Source organism: Herpailurus yagouaroundi, unplaced genomic scaffold (genome assembly GCF_014898765.1).
Source record: "Herpailurus yagouaroundi ecotype Mexico unplaced genomic scaffold, PumYag 203, whole genome shotgun sequence".
Lineage (NCBI taxonomy): Eukaryota > Metazoa > Chordata > Mammalia > Carnivora > Felidae > Herpailurus > Herpailurus yagouaroundi.
The window spans coordinates 29,419,356-29,438,955 of record NW_024412434.1 but is presented as its reverse complement, the minus strand read 5'-3'; the positions used below and the strand labels follow the sequence as shown (position 1 = coordinate 29,438,955).

Below are 19,600 nucleotides of genomic sequence, written 5' to 3'. Positions count from 1 at the left end.
ACAGATAATCCATAAATTAAAAAAACCCTCTTCAACAAAAATTTGCACATTATAAGGCATCGTAATATAAACAGGTAGAGGGTAACTTCGTTTTGACAGTCTGCCATTTGGTTTCTCTTCTGCGTCACCCCACCACCCAGCAGCCTCTCTGTGGTTGTCTTACTTCCACCTATCGATGTTGTTAGTTAAATGTTTGGATTTCCTATTTATTGAACCAATTTTTAACAATCCCATAATGAATCTGGATTGATACCTGTTATCATTTTCACATCCTGATGGATTCTTTTTGCCAGTGCATATGTTTTAAGATTTTAGTTATCTGTATTCATAAGAGAGGTAAATCTTTAATTTCTTTTTTTATGCTTTCTTTGTCAGACTTTGGTACTAGCATTTGACTGCTTTCAAGATGGGAAACTTGATTCCTTTTATTGAGTTTTGGGACAGATTAAATAGTCTAAATATTATGTACTCTTTTATTTAGTTACCAGTTACATATTTACTGTATGCCAGGCATTGGGTTGGATGCTGAGTAAGCAAAACAGAAATGGTTTCTGCCCTCATAGGGCTTGATTCATTGGGGAAATAGACATTACTGAAGTAACTATGAATATGTAATTGTGAATCATAACAAGTACTCTGAAAGGAAGGAAGAGAGTGCTGTGTGAGAAATATCATTGAAGATCTACTTGAGATTGTACTTTTTGTGATATGAAGACCTGCTTATTGAGTATATATGCACTAAAAGGTAATTCTTTTTAAGTGAAATATTTATTGGCTGTTTGATATATACTTAGGTCTGCGGCCAATACATTAAGTAAGTGAAGTCTTCATAATGATAAAAGTTAAAGTAACAACCACTGGCAATAGTAACTACCAGAGTTAGAGGATATAGTCCACATGTTTTAATTGAAGAAATTAAGACTTATATTAAGTAGACACTTGTAGTGTAACATGTCCAATTATATACACCCTCTGGAAATCCCACTGAGGTTACAGTAAAACAATAAAGTTGTAAATCCACAAAAAGAGAATGGGAAAGTAGATGCCAGGTGCAGTCAGCTTTGGGAAACTAGAAAGAAGATGGTCAGGTGATAAGTGACTTTGTGGATTAGAGGATGCTGAAGGCTGAAGACCCGGAAGCCATCAAGGGGCAGGCATAGTCCCACCAGGCAGTCTGGCAGCAGCTCAGGATTTAGAAGTACCGGGTACTTGTCAAGGTGGGAATAAAGGGTGGAGTGGAAATAGAAGGTCTGAGTGATGATTTTTGTAGTTTTCACGCTCTGGATTCCCTTCCCTGCTGTCTGCACCCAGACAACTGTCTACCTCCCCTCTACCCAGACAGAGGACTGAAGGTTGACACTCAGGAGACGTTCACTGGGCATGCCAGACAGCAGAGGTAGGGGCAGAGCACCTCAATGAAAGTGAAGATTAAGTGAAAGCGTACTGAAGCGTGAAATCAGAACTAATAGTCAAGCTTATGCTCCCTCTAAACAAGATATTAAAGGAATCTTTTCTGGGGAAACTTACCAAACCATGGCAAAATATTTAACAGACACGGACTTTGGGAGTTTGCCCGATTCAACAGCTGCATCACCATCAGATCATGTGAAAGAGTAAGGGCCGCTGGTCAAGAAGCACTGTTGATGCACCAGACTTTCAGGCAGCTTTAAGTGCCTCACGTGTAAACATAAATGGACAGCAGAGGATCCCCAGCCACTGGGTGCAAGTGTCTAACATGAAAGAAATCAAACAGGGATAAACAAGTAGGATATAAAAGGAGCTTGGTAGAAATAAATTTACTGCAGTTAACAGAAGAAACTTCAACCAAAGAAAACTATAGCATCTTTAGAAATGATACGACATCCATGAAAGAAGAGGAGGTTCTATTTTTTTTAATTATTTTTTTTTTAATTTTTTTTAACGTTTATTTTTTGGGGACAGAGAGAGACAGAGCATGAACGGGGGAGGGGCAGAGAGAGAGGGAGACACAGAATCAGAAACAGGCTCCAGGCTCTGAGCCATCAGCCCAGAGCCCGACGCGGGGCTTGAACTCACGGACCGCGAGATCGTGACCTGGCTGAAGTCGGACGCTTAACCGACTGCGCCACCCAGGCGCCCCTATTTTTTTTAATTATTTAGAAAACAGAAAAGGGCTCTGTAAGAGCAGAAAAAAAATATGTAAGGATTGGATAATAAAGCTCAAGAACTCTCCCCCCAAAATAAAATGGCCACAAGCATTAGAAAATAAGGGTGTGAAGATAAGAAAGATAGAGCACCAGTCAAGGAGGTCTTTTGTCTTACACAGTGGGAGGAAACAACCATCTAGTCCCAGAACTGGAAGATGTGAGTTTGTGGGTTGAATGGGTCTTCTGTCTGATGCCCTGAAGAACAAAACAGAATGAAACCAAATCATCAGACTGAACGTATAGTTCCAAAAGGAACAAGGCCAGATTAGTTTTTAATCATTCTACTTCCATAAAGAATGGGAGGCGGGGGCAGTTCTCAGACTACATTTTGAACAAGTGAAGGAGAAAAAGAAACCCGGTAAACTTGAATATATACATAAGTACTGTTCGGAAGCCCCAGCAGTTCTATGAGAAAAGGCAGAGCTGTGCAGAGGGGGCATAGCTCAGAAATTTCCAGCAGCCATCCAGTCCTGGCAGCAGTCCCATCCTAAAAGAATCGTTGCCTACCAGGCTGAGACTGAACAGCCGTATAGTGTCCATTAAGGAATGCAGAGAGGAATTGGAAAGTACCTGAGTGGCCCAGAGATCTTAAAATGAGCTAGCAAAATACTCCCTAGAAGTGAGTATATAACCTTGGAAAGCAAGGGATGTGTCTTCTTAGTGATCTTGAAGAGGAAAACAGAGCTGGAAGTACACACACCCTCCTGATCCACAGTACACTTGCAGGTTGACAACAAAGGAACCGTATTATTTTTTCAAAAATCCTTGGATGCAGGAACGAAGAAGGGGGAACTCCTAAATTAAGAAAACGGAAAACTGCTCTCACCCCTGCCTACGTCCTGAGCATTCTGCTGGTTCAGGATAATTCATCTTGTTTAAATATGAAAAACAAGAATATGCACAACATCCTTACAGTGATACTGTGGTAGATTGCGTTTCTTTCTTATTTTTTTAATGTAGTATTTTATTACATTGGTTTTTAATTAATTAGTTTTTAGTATATTCACAAGGATGTACAACCATCATCACTATCAATTGTATTATGAAGCCCAGGGCTCTCCTCCTCTTTGCGTTCCTGCCCTGACTCTGCATTTCTTCCCACTAAAGGGACAGGATATCTCTTCTTCCCCGCTGACTTTGAGTTTGGCTGTATGACTTGGTGTGGGCAATAATATCAGGTAGAAATGACAGTATGTTAGTTTCAGGCCTGATAAACCTTAAGAGGACTTGGTGTTCTGCATTTGTTCTCTGCACCTCTGCCATTTCCATGAGAAAAACATGCCTCTGCTAGTTCACTGGCTGAAGGAAGATGAGAGAGAGATGGATCGGAGCTATGCCAGCTGGACTAAGCCTAATTCAGCCCACATTGTAGAAATGTGAGCAGTAGTAAATGATTGTGGTTGTAAGCTACTGAATTTTGAGATGGCTTGTTACTAAACAGTAGTTAACTGATATAAATATGTGAGAAAAGGCTCAGGTGGGGGGATATGTACCACATATGTTCCTGCTCTGTGGTTCTTTGTTCTTCTATTCAGTTAGCTTCTAATCTTTATTACTTACTTCCTTTGCTTATTTTCTTTGAATTTACCACTTCTCTGTTTTCTAAGTTCTTGAATTGACTCTTCAGTTCACTGATTTTCAAATGTTTTGCTTTAACATGTACGTTTAAAATTAATGGTTTTCTTGTAGTTTTTTCTTGTAGATATTTTGCATGTGCCTAAGTTCAGATAGGTGTTTTCATTGTCATTCAGTTCAAACATTTTAAATTTCATTATAATTTAACTTATGTCATTTATAAGTAGTTCTTGGTTTTTTGTTTTTGTTTTTTTTTTTAAGCATGGGGCTCTTGAGATTAATTTTTTTATGGTCACATAAAATCCAGTAATTTTACTGGATTTGGGTCAGATGTTATATGCTATCTCATATCCATATTTGGTGCTAAACACATTTTAAGTATATAGTTCAGTGAATTTTGGTAAATGTGTGAACCCTGTGAGCAACACACCCATAAAAATATAGGATATTTATATCACCCCAGAAAGTTCCTTCATGCCTGCTTCACTTGCAATCAGTTTTTCTATTCCTGCCCTCTACCCGCAACAACCACTGATACGATTATCACTACAGATTAGTTTTACCAATTCTAGAACTTCATGTATGTATGGATCCTACAGTGTGTACTTTTTATGTCTGATTTCTTTTGTCCAGTTTAATGTTTTTGAGATTCATGCATGTATCAGCAGGTTTTTTTTTAAATCCCTGAGTAGAATAGTATATTGTATGAAAAGACCATAGTTTATCCAAACACCTATCATGAACATTTAGATTGTTTCCAGTTTTAGCTTATGTGCCCCGAAAGTTCGTGTACACATTTTTTTTTTATGGACGTAATGTTTCATTTTTCTTGGGTAAATATGTAGGAATAAAATTGCTGGGCCATAAAGTAAGTACATATTTAAGTTTGTAAGAAACTGGCAAAACATTTTTCCAATGGCAATATAGGTTTCTATTCCTACCAGGAATGTATGAGAGTTCCAGAGGTTCCTCATCCTTGCCAACACTTAGTACTCTCAGTCTTTCTAATTTTAGTCATTCTGGTGAGCAAGTGGCACCTCCCTGATAACTAATAATGTTGACCATTTTCCCACGTACGTACTTGCTGTTAGTATGTTGTTTGTGAAGTGTGTTTAAGAGTCCTTTGTATACTCTGGGGCCGCCTAGGTGGCTCAGTCAGTTAGGCATCCGACTTTGGCTCAGATCATGATCTCACAGTTCATGAGTTCAAGCCCCACATTGGGCTCTGTGCTCAGAGCCTGGAGTCTGCTTCGGAATCTGTGTTTCCCCCTCTCTCTGTCCTTCTCTCCCTCACGCTCTGTCTCTCTCTCTCTCTCAAAAATAAATAAATATTAAAAAAAAAAAGACTTCTTTGTATATTCTGGATACACGTCCTTCATAAATACTTTAATTTCTTAATGATGTCTTTTGAAGCTCAGAAGGTTTTATAATTTTCATGAAGTCCAGTGTATCAGTTTTTCTTTTATGAGAACTGATTTTTATGCCCTAAGCAATCTTAACCTGCCCCCTGGTCAGAATTTTCTCTTTTGATCTTTTTCTAGGAACTTCATAGCAGTAGCGGTTACGTTTATGTCTGTCATTCATTTCCGTTTGAATTTTATGGTTTGAGGTAGGGGTTGAAGTTCATGTTTGTTTGTTTTTTCTGATTTGGTGGTTATAGCATCATCTTTTTTCAAGTTGTTCTTTTCCTCTTGGGTTATATTGGCAGCCTTCTGACAGTTTCTGAGCTCTCATGCTGTCCCACTGATCTGTATGTATTATCGTTAAAACACCACAGTTGTGACTGCGTTAGCTTTGTGGTGATTCTTGAAATCAGGTGGTGAATCCTTCAAATTTGCCATTTTTTCTAAAATTGTTTTGGCTGTTCTGTATCCTTTGAATGTAAGTTTTAGAGTCAGGTCATCGGTTTCTGCCAACTGGGATCGTGCTGAACATTTATACATCAGTGCTGTATCTCAGCATCCCCCACCAAGGGCGCAAAGCTCTTTGGTTCACTGGAGAGCACAGGTCCTTCACCGGGAAGCACAGGTCCTTCACCGGGAAGCACAGGTCTTTCACCAGGAAGCACAGGTCCTTCACCGGGAAGCACAGGTCCTTCACCGGGGAGCACAGGTCCAGACTGAAGCCGGAGGACACAATGCTGTACAAACGGCGTCTCCAAACACTTGATGTATCTATCTGTTCGGAGGAGATTTGGGTTCTCTGGGAGAATTTTAAGCAGAGACCATCTTAAATTCAGAAAAATGAACCATCATGTAAAAAAGGAAATTGACTACCCAGTGTGGCCCAGCTATGATTAATGCATACCACTTATTGAAACATTGAATAATGACGTAGCAAAATTAGTGATATGAATTTATATAGCTATTGTATTTACAAACATGGAGTTCTACCAGAAGATAGAGCTAAAGTTGAAAATGATTGCCTAAGAAGAATGGAAATCAGGGCTCCCTGGGAGGGTAGGGGCAGTGATTGATAAGACTACTGGTATGCGGCTTTTTATTTAGTGTATGTGCCTTGATGACATTTATTTTTAAAAAGAAGGGGAAGAAAGATTAAGCAGCTTTCTCGGAGTCACAAAGGTAGAAAGACTTAGCTTCAAAATCTTGTCTTACCAAGTCCTTCTGATTACAAAATGTGTGCCCTTCATTGTTCCATGGAAGAGGAGCTTGTTCTGAACAGAACTTTGACAGACAGTTCTGAAATTATGACCTAAATGTTAGAGACCACTCTCGCAGGTAGACAAGACATACAGTCTCCCGTTTGTTCCCGTGTTCCCGAGCTCCAGCCCAGACCTGTACATAGAGCAGGACTACGGTAAATATCCGTGGAACGCTTGTGAAGAATGATTCTAGCCAGGTGGAAAATTTTTAAGTCATCAGAGAAGCTAGATTTGGGGGCTTTCAATGTGAGGAAAACTTGAAGTGGTGGAGGAGTGTGAAAATCAGACTTTGTATATAACTAGTAAGGGAAATTACATTAGGAGTGATCTGAATCAAGGGTCTTTTTCCATTGTGTGTGGGAGGGAGGTAAGACTTACTGAGTAGGTGGGAATCAAAGGCTTTAAATACCCTTATATTTTAGGTTTCAAGTTATATTAGGTTTTGTGATTTCTTGCTAATAAATACTAGGATAAATGTCTCCATGCATGGTGACAAATAAAAGAGGAATTTGATAAATTATCTAGTGCAGTGCACAATGCCTCATACATAACAGGGCTTCAGGAAGGCAGTTGGTAAAGTCACAGTGTTAGAATGGAAAGGAGCTTTAGAAACATAATTTCAGGGAGTCTGGGTGGCTCAGTCAGTTAAGCGTCCAACTTAGGCTCAGGTCCTGATCTCACAGTTCGTGAGTTTGAGCCCCACGTCAGGCTCTGTGCTGACAGCTCGGAGCCTGGAGCCTGCTTCCGATTCTGTGTCTCCCTCTCTCTCTGCCCCTCTTCCACCTGGCACTCTCTCTCTCTCTCTCAAAAATAAATAAACATTAAAAAAACTTTTTTAAAAGATAATTCCAAGTAAATGAGACATTAAAATAAATGATTTAACCAAGTTCATAGTGTGTTTTCAGTTGCCAACGAGAGTGGTTTAAACAATAAAGGAACATTTATTATTTCACATCTCAAAAGATTGAGAGGCAGGGCAGCTCCAGGTGAATTTGTTCAGCATTTCAAGGACTTCTTCAGTGATTGAGATTCTGTTTTGTTTCACTCTTAATGTGCCGGCTGATCAATCTCATCTTGGTTGCAAGGAATTCCGGGCAGCAAACACATCTTAAAACGAGGCCCTAAGGCTAGAAGATGGAGATGGGGAGAATGTGTTTTTTCCTTCAGAATTCTCTCTACTGATGTCCATTCACATCTCATTGGCCAGATACCATAATGAGCGTAAATTCCCTCTCTCTCTATATCTCACACACACACACACACACACACACACGCATTCTCTCTCTCTCTCTCTCTCTCCCTCCCTCCCTCCCTCCCCCTCCCGCCTAAAGCATGGAATCACCTAATACCTAAACAAAATTGTGGTTTGGGGGAAGGAAAGAAAACAGGGCATGATATTTGGGAAGGCAAGTGTCAACAGTGTTACAATACTAACGTCATAAAACAAGTTAGTGGTAGGCCTACCCTCCTGGTCTCTTGATTCCCAATTTAGTTCTCCCCTCTTGACATAAATAACCTATTTGCTTAATGAATGAATATCGTCAGTATTACAACTTCTTCTGAAAAATCTTGATAACATCCACACAATTCTGCCTCAGATCGTTTTTGAAAAAGGGTGTACTATTGTAAAACTAAAAATATACTAATTTTTTTTAAAGTACATTGAATTCTTCAAATAAACTACCCACAGTTCCTTTTACATATGTTTCTCTCTCTCTTTGCTCATACTGTTTCTGTTGCCAGAAAATATACGGGCTAGCCCTTCTTTTGGCTTTATTATTTGAGCACCTACTCAGACTTCAAGTTATCGATCCCTCTGAAACGTCTTGATATATCCCATCTTAATGGAATCCCTATGATGCATCCACTACATTGTGTTCTAGATTCTCCCACGTACTTATAGTACTGGTTTCTGTACAGGTTCATCTTCCTTTTCTAGTCTAAGCTTTCATTGTAGAGACAGTTTCTCATATATATGTAATAGGCACCCTAATAGTTGTATCTAAAGAATGGATGAATCATATTTAGTGGTGGGGAGAGATTTTCTTTAACTGTATTCTATTTGATTTTGTTACTTTCAACCAGTAGAACATGCATGCAGTTCTATAATCTCTACTCTTCATTTCAAAAGATTTTTTTTTTAAGTGAGGCCAATGTGATTACTATAAGCATAACTTATTTCTGTGAACAGAATTTTCTTCAGAACTTAAAGAATATTAAAAGAAAGGCATTTCATCTTATGTGTGTTACTGCTTATAGACCAAATTTCGCCCTTCGCTCTGGAGACCTGTCAAAGATGGTAAACATTACAGAATTGTACCTAACATAAATTAGATGCTCAGTAAACATTTGTTTATATGGTAAATATGCTGTGAATAGAACTATTCGCTTTATGATTTCATTTTTTCTTTTCTCATTTTAGCAATTATGACACTAACAGAGAACAGGACTCTGTCAAGAATTCTGGGGGTGTACTTGGTGACAGTGAATTAAGACCACCCTCCCAGCTACATTCTGTCTTAGAGGAGACCGAGCCAGGGTTCATATCAGAAAAGAGTGGGTATTAAACTAAATGCTATAAGTTATTACTAACAAACCCAAAGGAAAACGGTAGAATTAAAAAATTTTAATTTCAATCATGTAAAATGAAAGGATTTTTTAAAAAAATTATAAGTCATTAATCCAAAATTAATGTGATTAAATTTTCAAATGGCATTGGAAAAGGTATATGTTCAAGGGAAATTGTCACATTTCTCTATTTGTATTTCTTTGAAGTTATGATTCATTTTGGTAGAAGTAATACATGCTTATGTAAGAAAACCTCAGTTGTAATACGTATAAGGTAACAAGTAAAAGTTCCCCTTTATCCTCTTCTCCTTCAGTAACCATTGGTTTAAACACTGTTAATTTGGTTTCCCATCTTTCTAGATCTTTTTCTGTAAATTTTCAAACACATATTTGTAATGTATTTTTTTTTACCAAAATGACATTATATAATACATGTTATTTACTCAGTATGTAATAGATATTTTTATATGTCAGTATATATGTATTTATTTTGATTTTTATTCAGTAGTTGTACGGTGTTTCCTTACTGACGGCAATTTAGTTGGTTATCTTGTGTTTTTGTTATTATAGATACAAGTGCGTGGAATACCCCTTGTACATATAGCCTGTGCACTCAGGCTAGTATGTCTAAGGAGTACATTCCTGGAAGTGGAATGCTTATCTGGTATACACATTTAAGTTTTTGTTAGGTCCTGCCAAATTGTGCTCTAAAAAAGTTGTACTTACCTTAAACTGGCAATCCCTTAATGTCTGAAAAGTAAAGGTAATACATTTTAGGATCCGATAGTTAAGGAATGGGCTCTTCTTCAGCACCTATCAAAGGGCCAGCTTAGATTGATGGAGGATGGATGCATCGATAGTGTTACCAGAGGTAGGTTGCAGTCCATCTAAAGGAAATACTAATAAGGACCTTTAGTGGCAGGTGGTGTTGGGTTCTGAGTGTTTCTTTCTTTGATGAGTGCTCCTGCCTATAAACAGGGCATGTGGTCATGAGAGTTTGGGGGCGATGTAGAGGTGGCTGATTTGTGTTAACAGTTGTTGTGACACTGAAGTTGTTGGCATTAGTTCATCTCATTATTTGCTTTCAGACCAGATAGATGCTTCTAGAATAGAAAACAGATACTTGTGCCATAGCATCAGATGTTGGTTTATAATTTTCTAATTCCTCTCATTAGAAGTTAAAAAGAGAGAAACAGGTGTCCAAAAGCAGACACTCAGTATCTCTGATGGCTTTTGAGAAAGGGGGAGATAAATACAGGGTACTTTGAACAGAATCCAGCTTGTGTCAAGCTTGACTTAACTTTTGTTTTGTTTTGTTTTAATTTACTTCCAAGTTAGCATATAGTGCAATAATGATTTTAGGAGTAGATTCCAGTGATTCATCCCCTGTGTATAACACCCAGTGCCCATCCCCACAAGTGTCTTCCTTAATGCCCCTTCCCTATTTAGCTCATCCCCCCCCCTCATCCCCCCCCACCCCCAACCCTTCCAGCAACTCTAGGTTCTCTGTATTTACGAGTCTCTTAGGTTTTGTCACCCTCCTTGTTTTTACATTATTTTTGCTTCCCTTCCCTTATGTTCATCTGTCTTGTATCTTAAAGTCCTCATATGAGTGAAGTCACATGATACTTGTCTTTCTCTGACTAATTTCACTTACCATAATACCCTCTAGTTCCATCCACATAGTTGCAGATGGCAAGATTTCATTCTTTTTGATTGCCAAGTAATACTCCATTGTATGTATATATGTGTATACACACACACACCATCTCTCTTTTTTTAAATGTTTTTAATTATTTTGAGAGACAGAACAGGAGCAGGAGAGGAACAGAGAGAGGGAGACACAGAATCCGAAGCAGGCTCCAGGCTCTGAGCTGTCAGCGCACAGCCTGATGCGAGCCTTGACCCCATGAACTATGAGATCATGACCTGAGCCAAAGTTGGACGCTTAACTGACTGAGCCACCCAGGTGTCCTGATATACCACATCTTCTTGGTTCATTCATTCGTCACTGGACATTTGGGCTCTTTCCGTACTTTGGCTGTTGTCAATGGATGCTATAAACATTGGGGTGCATGTGCCCCTTTGAAACAGCACACCTGTATCCCTTGGGTAAATACCTAGTAGTGCTATTGCTGGGTTGTAGGGTAGATCTCTCTTTAATTTTTTGAGGAACCTCCACACTTTTTTCCAGAGTGGCTGCACCAGTTTGCATTCCCACCAACAGTACAACAGGGGTCCCCTTTCTCCACATCCTAGCCAACATCTGTCATTGCCTGAGTTGTTAATCTGAGCCATTCTGACTGGAGTAAGGTGGTATTTCATTGTGGTTTTAATTTGTATTTCCCTGATGATGAGTGATGTTGAGCATTTTTTTCGTGTGTCAGCCATCTGGATGTCTGCTTTGGAGAAGTGTCTATTCATGTCTTTTGCCCATTTCTTCACTGGATTGTTTTTGGGGGGGTTGAGTTTGGTAAGTTCTTTATAGATTTTAGATACTAACCCTTTATCATCTGATAAAGTCATCTGCAGATAACGTCTCCCATCCCATTGGTTGTCTTTCAGTTCTGCCGATTGTTTCCTTCACCATGCAGCAGCTTTTTATTTTGATGAGATCCCAGTAGTTCATTTTTGCTTTTGTTTCCCTTGCCTCTGGAGACGTGTTGAGTAAGAAGTTGCTGCGGCCAAGGTCAAAGAGGTTTTTGCATGCTTGCTCCTTGAGGATTTCGATGGCTTCCTGTCTTACATTCAGGTCTTTCCTCCATTTTGAGTTTATTTTTGTGTATGGTGTAAGAAAGTGGTCCAGGTTCATTTTTCTGCATGTTGCTGTCCAGTTTTCCCAGCACCACTTGCTAAAGCGACCGTCTTTATTCCATTGGATACTCTTTCCTGCTTTGTCAAAGATTAGTTGGCCATATGTTTGTGGGTCCATTTCTGGGTTCTCTATTCTGTTCCATGGATCTGAGTGTCTGTTTTTGTGCCAAGCTTGACATAACTTTTGAGACTGAATCCATGCCTAGTAGAAATGTGCCCAGATCATAGGTGCTACAGGAAGGAATATTAACTCAATGTCTAGAGCCATTGTGATTGAACTTGAATTTTCCCCACATGCTCTCTGTTGGTGACTTAAGTCCCAAGAGACACTCTTTCCTCTTTACTGACAGGTATTTTTCAAGTTGTTTTAGTGTTTCTTTGTAGGATCGCCCCTCTTCAGTCTCTTAATATTCTGATAACCTTGAATGTTTAAATGAAGCGTATGTATTGCTCAGCAAAAATGCGGCCATCCATTTAGTGCTCATACTATTTTGTACACTAGCGAGACTCTTAAGTGGGAGTACATTGTTCAAGAAGAGGTAATGTCAAATAATTTCTTGATGAAATGCTCATCTATCTCCTTAGCTATGGAGCATGAAACTTGTGCTTTCTTGAGTATGATTGAGATCCTTTATTATGAAAGAGTCAGGATTTACTGTAGATTTGTAACAGTTATAGTGTGGACGTGCTTTTCCTTCTGCTAACTGTAAAATTATTTTTTTTTCTCCCCCGCCCCCTCCCTAACTGTAAAATTATTTTGTAAATATATTGCTGTTTGGAAAATGCTGACTTAAGGGGGAAACATTTTTAACCATAAATAGTTTTAGGTATAAAAATATATTAGCACACAGTCACTTCCTATTGTTTATTTTATTTTTTTAAGCATTTTTTAAGTTTATTTATTTATTTTGAGAGAGACAGAGAGAGTACAAGGGAGGAGGGGGTGCACAAAGAGAAGGAAAGAGAGAACCCCAAGCAGGCTCTGTACTGTCAGCACAGAGCCCGATGAGGGGCTCAAGCTCATGAACCGTGAGATCGTGACCTGAGCCAAGATCGAGTCAGACACTTAGCCGACTGTGCTACCCAGGCGTCCATCCCCTCCTAGTGTTTATTTTAAACCATCGTCTCTATTCATAGCTTTGTTGAGAACAGTATTCCTCACACTGACAAATAGTGTTCTCTGACACATGTATTTTGGAAATACTGTGTTGGATGGGCTTTTTTTATTTTTCAAATTGCACTATTTTTCACAGTTTTTAGTTTATTGTGCATTGACCCTCAAAAATGTGGATATATGTAATATTCGTTACTTCTGCAATTTAAAACCTGTGTCTTCGTATTAACATCTTGTGGAATTGAAGAGTTGATAATCATAGGATGTTCATTTCCAAAGCTGTTTTATTTCTTTCACTGCAAGCAACCTATTTCTCAAACATTGAGCCTCAGAGTTTACTTAGATTTTTAAATATTATTTTGCCTTTTTAAAAATATGAAATACAAAGTTTCCCAAGTTGAAGCTTTAGAGGAATCCTGATTTGCATTTGAGCTAGCAGGGCACTTTATTTGTAAGACAGAGTTACAAAGACATAGGCTTCTCACTTTGAGTAACATGGCTAAAGCCATCATTTTAATTCTTACCCCTGGTGTTTTGCTATTCAAGCCTCTTAAGAATATCCATGTGCTATAACATTTGTACCCTGCTATCGAAGGAAAGAGTGAAACTGAGAAAAAGTAAAACAGTTGATCTGGATCATGGATGAGATGTACGAATTTCAGAATAGCCTTAAATGTTTCATCCTGTTTTCCTTCCGTGCTACGTACAGTCTTTCACTTTGGATACTAGGACATTTTGGTTATTAAAGCATTACTTAGGTAGTTGAAGTGGTAGGACAGTTGAGTCCAAATTCACTTGACTGAAATGTTTGTTTCCATTTCTATAATAGTTCAGTTTTTTACCGTTGCTTGTTAGTTACTTTTAACTAAAATTCCTGGTTTTCCTTTAGGTTTTGGACTTTAATGTAATCGGCAGGTTCTGGCAGAAGTAGGAAGCCGTAGTAATGGTTTATTTATCCTATATGACCAAAACTTCTGGTCCTTAGTTTGTACCTCCCCACCTCGACCTTGTTAAAGAGAATAGAAATAGAAGGGAGTAAACAAATAGTTAAATGTTATGAGAACTCACTAGGCCCAGTTTCTGGCTAAAGTAAGGACTTGTAAAATCAAAAGTCACGAAGGCTCAATCCAGAGGATTATCGGGCCAAGTCAGTAACTCTGGATTAGGAGCCCTGCCTGTCACAGGAGGGGCGGTGCAGAATCTCTGGGATAGCATGTGTCTGCATAGGTTTTCTAAAAAGTAGCAAAGTTTCATTTTGGGGACATGGAGAAAAGTAATTTCATAATATAACCCGTAAGAAGTCAAGTTCAATAGACTTGTCTAGGCTCTGAGGAACCCCCAAAGATACAATGCTTTCTAATGTGTTTGTGGAGTGTGCACTATTAGGCCCCTTGAAAGGAACCCAGCAGGCTCACTTGGGGATTTGATGAGAAGACGGGAAGGGTAAGTGTCTCAAAATGTGGCGTACGTTTTAAAGAACTTCAGGATGAGAAACCTTGGTCTAAGTGATTGCTGACCACCACCTTGGCACTATCACGTTTGGTGTGCTTGTCCCGGCGGTGGTTACAGCGCACAGCTTTAGACCAGAAGGCCCGAGGGATCCAGCAGGGTTTATTTTACTCTTGTATTGAAAGTAACTCACCCTCAGTAACTCACCTCTGTTTTAAAAACTTGTTTCAGCATTTATTTATTTTTGAGAGAGATAGAGCTCGAGCTGGGGAGGGACAGAGAGAAAGAGACGCAGAATCTGAAGCAGGCTCCAGGGTCAGCACAGAGCCCAGTGCGGGGCTTGAACCCACGAACTGTGGGCTGAAGTTGGACGCCCAACCGACTGAGCCACCCAGCTGCCCCGCTCACCTCCGTTTAGATTATGTTCTTCCCGTGAGAGGTCTTTTAAGACAGTCCAGGTACAGTCGCCAAGAACACATTGTCAATGTCTGCATTCTCCAGGCAGGGACTAGATGACGTGTTCAGTGATATTTAGTGTGCTGCTTTAAACCCCATCCTTTGGTTATCTTAAACAGTTGCATTATTTTTGTTTGTGTTTTACAGTTTTTGAGACAGTGTCCTTGAGTTCAGACTCTCTCTTCCAGAGGGCAATTTCAATTCTTCATACTTCTTACTTGGACTCTGCATCTGAGCATGGTTTTCAGTACAGTCAAGTGACTTTGGTGAAAAATGACATTTTCTTAAATGAGGTGAGGTGCTTGGTACACACTGTGTCTGTGTGTTAGTTTTATTTTAGTTTTAAAGAAATAGACCCATCATTTTTGGTATATAAGCCTTGTTCTTCTCAGCTGTCACTTTCAGATGAGATAAGAAATCCTTGGAAGGTAATAAGAATGTATTTTAGGGAATAGAAAAAATAATAAATTTCATTAGTTTTTTAACAGGAGGAATTCAGATGATGCATTTTTAAAAATTAATTTGCAAGGCAAAATAAATGTTTATAGCATTCAACTATTCTCTCTTTATACAGTACAAAGCTTTTTACCAAGAAAAAAAAGCAAGTAATTATACTCAGGAAGAACTTAAAGAGACTTACGGATTTCTTCTGTTTGAAACTGAAAGTCAGGTAAGGGGGTTAGGTCATAGAACACTAATTTTTTGATCTTAGTGTACAAAATTAATGATATCGTTAAATATCGGTATTTCAGTTCTCTAAGATTTGTAAAATTCCCAGTTCACCAGCGTTTTTTGTTACGTACTTTTGGTGGCAGTATAAATGGTTGTGAAGGCTGATTATGAAAGAGATTTGATTTCTACACCTTTTCACAGGCCTGCTTTAGTTTCATCTGCAATACACTGTCAGCTCGAGGTCAGATTTGCATGAATGCAGGTTTCTTAAGTATCAGTAATGCCTTTTGACGGGGTGAATGGATATTTCACCGTTCTGGATCATGGTTCACATAGATACTTTCTGTTTCTTATGGAGGCTTTTTCAAGTTTCAATTACATGGTGGGATAAGGTGAACACTTTCAGCAGTCAAGTTACTTGAAATTGTTTCATGACTGTCTTTGAAAATTGAACTTCTTTATTGTTTGTACCAAAACTTTGGGAGAAGGAAACTGCTATGTGGAGGCTGTGCCTCCAAAGATGTGTATGGCTTCCTGGATACAGATTTAACAACACTAGAGATTTATAATTCAACTTAAGATAATTCAGTATTTTGATTGTGATTGTGATTGAAGAATAAAGGTAGATGCTTAAAAAATACTTAACGTTAGCATATACATAAGGATTATATAGTAATACCAGAAGAATTCATTTATTTGCTTAATCATCCACTTACAAATAAGAGACACTGTGAATTCATACTAAAAGAGGCATTTGGGGTTAACACATCTTCCAGTTTAGTGATTCCATAGCTATAATTGAAATCTTCAAGAGAGGACTTAATCTGTGAGCTTGTTCAATTTAGTTTTGCTGATGACATGTTTGTTAACAGAAATGATAACATTTCATAAACTATTAACCAAACACAGTTACCTTGCATAAGCTTGCTTTGTGCTGTAAATACATACTGTGTACACATTCCATATCTATTTGCAAGGTTCTGTTGTAGTGTTATTTCATTGTCTCTCCTAAGACTGATACGATAAGCAAAGTTCTGTCTTTTATTTATTTCAAGGCAAAGTTAGTATGTCAGCGTGGACTCTGTGTGGGCAGCGGTGCTCTTACTACTCTTGGTGACCCAGCCAAAGGTAAGTCTGTGAGAAAAAAGAATCTCTTTTACAGGATGAAGTGGGGTTTAATTAATTTCATGAGATACTTCTATTAAAAGTCAGTTTCATTAATGATATAAAAATCTTTAAAATCAGAGCTTTAAACAAATAAATGAGCTTTGAGTCTAAGAATTAAGAGTTTCCGATAGAGGTTACATATCAGAACTTTTTATATTTTTTTCTTTCCTTCCTTCCTTCCTTCCTTCCTTCCTTCCTTCCTTCCTTCCTTCCTTCCTTCCTTTCTTTCTTTCTTTCTTTCTTTCTTTCTTTCTTTCTTTCTTTCTTTCTTTCTTTCTTTCTTCATGTTTTTATTTATTTTTGAGAGACAGAGCATGAATGGGAGGGGGCAGAGAGAGAAGGTGGGGAGACAGAATCCGAAGGAGGGTCCAGGGACTGAGCTGCCAGCACAGAACCCAACGCGGGGCTTGAACCCACGAACCACGAGATCGTGACCTGAGCTGAAGTTGGACGCTTAACCAACTGAGCCACCCAGGAGCTCCAGAACTTTTTTTTAAAAGGTTGATTGGACTAGAAAAGATACTGAAGGTATCTTCCAGCACCAAGAGATTAGTACAGTCATTCAGGACTAATGAGGATGTCCTTCTAAACTATTATAATGGCAGTAAGGAATAGAGAATAGATAGACCTGACCAAACTTGGCAACTGTGGAATGTGAGGAGTAAGAGAAAGAAATATTCAGATATAAAGTTGTAAACTTACACTACAGCAATATCGTTAATAGAAAAGAGGCACAGAAGGAGAAGACATTGTTAGGGAAGCCGAGGAGTTAAAAGAGAAAGGTAATCTTATAGTCAAGAATATGGATTAGCACTACATTTCTTTGAGCTTCAGTTTCCTCATCTGTGAAATAGATAAGACTGTCTTTTAGATCTGTTGTGAGGATAGTGGGAGGCTATGTGACGTGCTTAGCTGGGAGCACATACCTGGTAAGCTCTCAGTAAATGGACACTACTTTCTGGAGTTGGATTTGAGAAATAATGAGATTTTCCCAAGTGTTTCTGGGAGATATCTTGCTGATGGTAAAAAAGTTGCTGGAAAAGGATTTAGAGTGGGGTTCATGGTGGCGGGGCTGGGTGTTAGTTGAAGTCAAAGATACCGTTACGTGGGACAGTATCAGGAGGAGAAGGTGGCAAAGACCAGTCAGGACTGTCGGATCGTTGTGGGGCCATCAGGTGGGGAGGGGAGAGGAGGGCAGCCGGGAGCAGCGTAGCGGAGGAACAGCTGGGGAGTGGAGTTTGACGGAAAGCAGAAGGACCTAAGGAGAGCTATTCAGCTGTCTCAGATGCCAGCAGTGTGGGGATCAAGACTGAGATGATTGGGGGAGTGGCCAGATTCCTGCTGACCTTTTCTTTCACAGAGCTTCACCGAGATAAAGTTCATATACCCCGCAACTCACCCAGTGTCCAGTTCAGCAATTTTTAATGTGTTCATAGAGTCGTGCTACCCACAGCACAGTCCGTTGTAGACCGTTTGCATCACCCAGGAAAGAAGTCCCGGGCCTGTTAGCAGTGGCCCTGTTAGCGGGGGCCGCATCCCCCGCCACCACCAGCCCAGGCACCCACTCATCTGCTTTTCCCTCTGTGGATTTGCCTAGCGCAGACATTCCACCTAAATGGGACCCCACGTTACGTTGTACGACTTCTTGCCTCAGTTTAGTGTCTTCCGGGCTCCTCCGTGGTGTAGCTTGTACCGGCACTTTGTTTGCCTTTTGGCTGCATAGTATCCCGTTGTAGGGTTCTACCTGTTTTCTTTATTCTTTGAGCACTTGAGGGACATCGGGTTGTTTCCACTTCTTGGCTGTTACGAAAAATGCTGCTGTGCACACTTACATCCACGTTTTTGTGTAGACATTTGTTTCCACTTCTCTTAGGCATAGACCCGGCAGTGGAATTGCTGGGTTATGTGGTCATTCTGTGTAAAGCAACGTGTTTGAAAACTTGCATTCACATCTTCCAAAGACCACGAAAGGGAATGTATATTCTTAACCCCCGGAACATCTTACATAAAACCTTTTTTCTTCTTACTCTTTTTCACCACCCTCTTTTCATTATAAAACATAATAACATAAGAAAAGTAGAGAGGACCATATAATACACCCATGCCCTAAGTTTAACAGAAAATGTTTTGCATTCTTCCCTTAATTTGGTTATACAATTTTGTTGTTGTTGGAGAATTTGAAAGTAAATACTTCAGCTTACATCCCTAAAACAATAAGGCCGGTTTTCTACATTACTATCATCCCATGATTATATTGTTTAAGATACAGGCTGGCTTCAGTAGGGTGGTAGAGTAGAAACTGGATGATTCCAACAAGTACATTTTCTTCTTGAACACCTACTTGGCTGGGTAATAAAATAACACTCCTGGCTGTGTGCATTTTAAAGTTTTTGCCTTGGGGCCCCTGGGTGACTCAGTCAGGCTTCCGACTTCAGCTCAGGTCATGATCTCACGGTTCGTGAGTTGGAGCCCCACGTCGGGCTCTGTGCTGACAGCTCGGAGCCTGGAACCTGTTTCGGATTCTGTGTCTCCCTCTCTCTCTGCCCCTCCCCAGCTCACACTCTGTCTCACTCAATAATAAATAAACATTAAAAAAAATTAAGTTTTTGGCTCACGTAGAAATGGATAGTTCTGTGTATAACAGTAATATTTTATATAATATTTTATATTAATGTAGTATTTTATAGTAAATCTTCCTGAGGACTGCTTCCTGTGGCTGCTGCATCCATGACCCAAGCCCACTGTCCCCGCTTAAGTGACTTACTCCTCAGTCATGTGGTTATTAGTAGGAAGAAAGGACTTGGCCCTGGAACCCAGCGCCGACCACAAGCTCATTGCTCCCTCCAGCGTATCACAGTGCTCTCGCCTTGCATTGTCTTTGCGTTTCGAGAGATGCGGTTCAGGAGTCTCTGTGGGACCTGCTCTTTCCTCCCTATT

At 39.5% G+C, this 19,600-nt stretch overlaps 1 protein-coding gene across 9 annotated transcripts in view; it reads left to right on the top strand.

Annotated features, from left to right (window-relative positions):
- TASOR2 (transcription activation suppressor family member 2) overlaps positions 1 to 19,600 on the top strand; it is an 80,220-nt gene that overhangs the window by 11,730 nt on the left and 48,890 nt on the right. For 5 of the 9 annotated variants that reach the window (XM_040451529.1, XM_040451531.1, XM_040451532.1 and 2 more), the window contains exons 1-6: positions 5,130 to 5,768; positions 5,832 to 6,578; positions 8,846 to 8,979; positions 14,972 to 15,117; positions 15,399 to 15,494; positions 16,552 to 16,624. In XM_040451529.1, the coding sequence (XP_040307463.1) occupies positions 6,478 to 6,578; positions 8,846 to 8,979; positions 14,972 to 15,117; positions 15,399 to 15,494; positions 16,552 to 16,624 (550 nt within the window). In that variant the 5' untranslated portion in view covers positions 5,130 to 5,768; positions 5,832 to 6,477. Of the gene's footprint in view, positions 1 to 5,129; positions 5,769 to 5,831; positions 6,579 to 8,845; positions 8,980 to 14,971; positions 15,118 to 15,398; positions 15,495 to 16,551; positions 16,625 to 19,600 lie in introns of those variants that run through there. The other 4 variants (XM_040451528.1, XM_040451530.1, XM_040451534.1 and 1 more) reach the window with 4 other exon arrangements.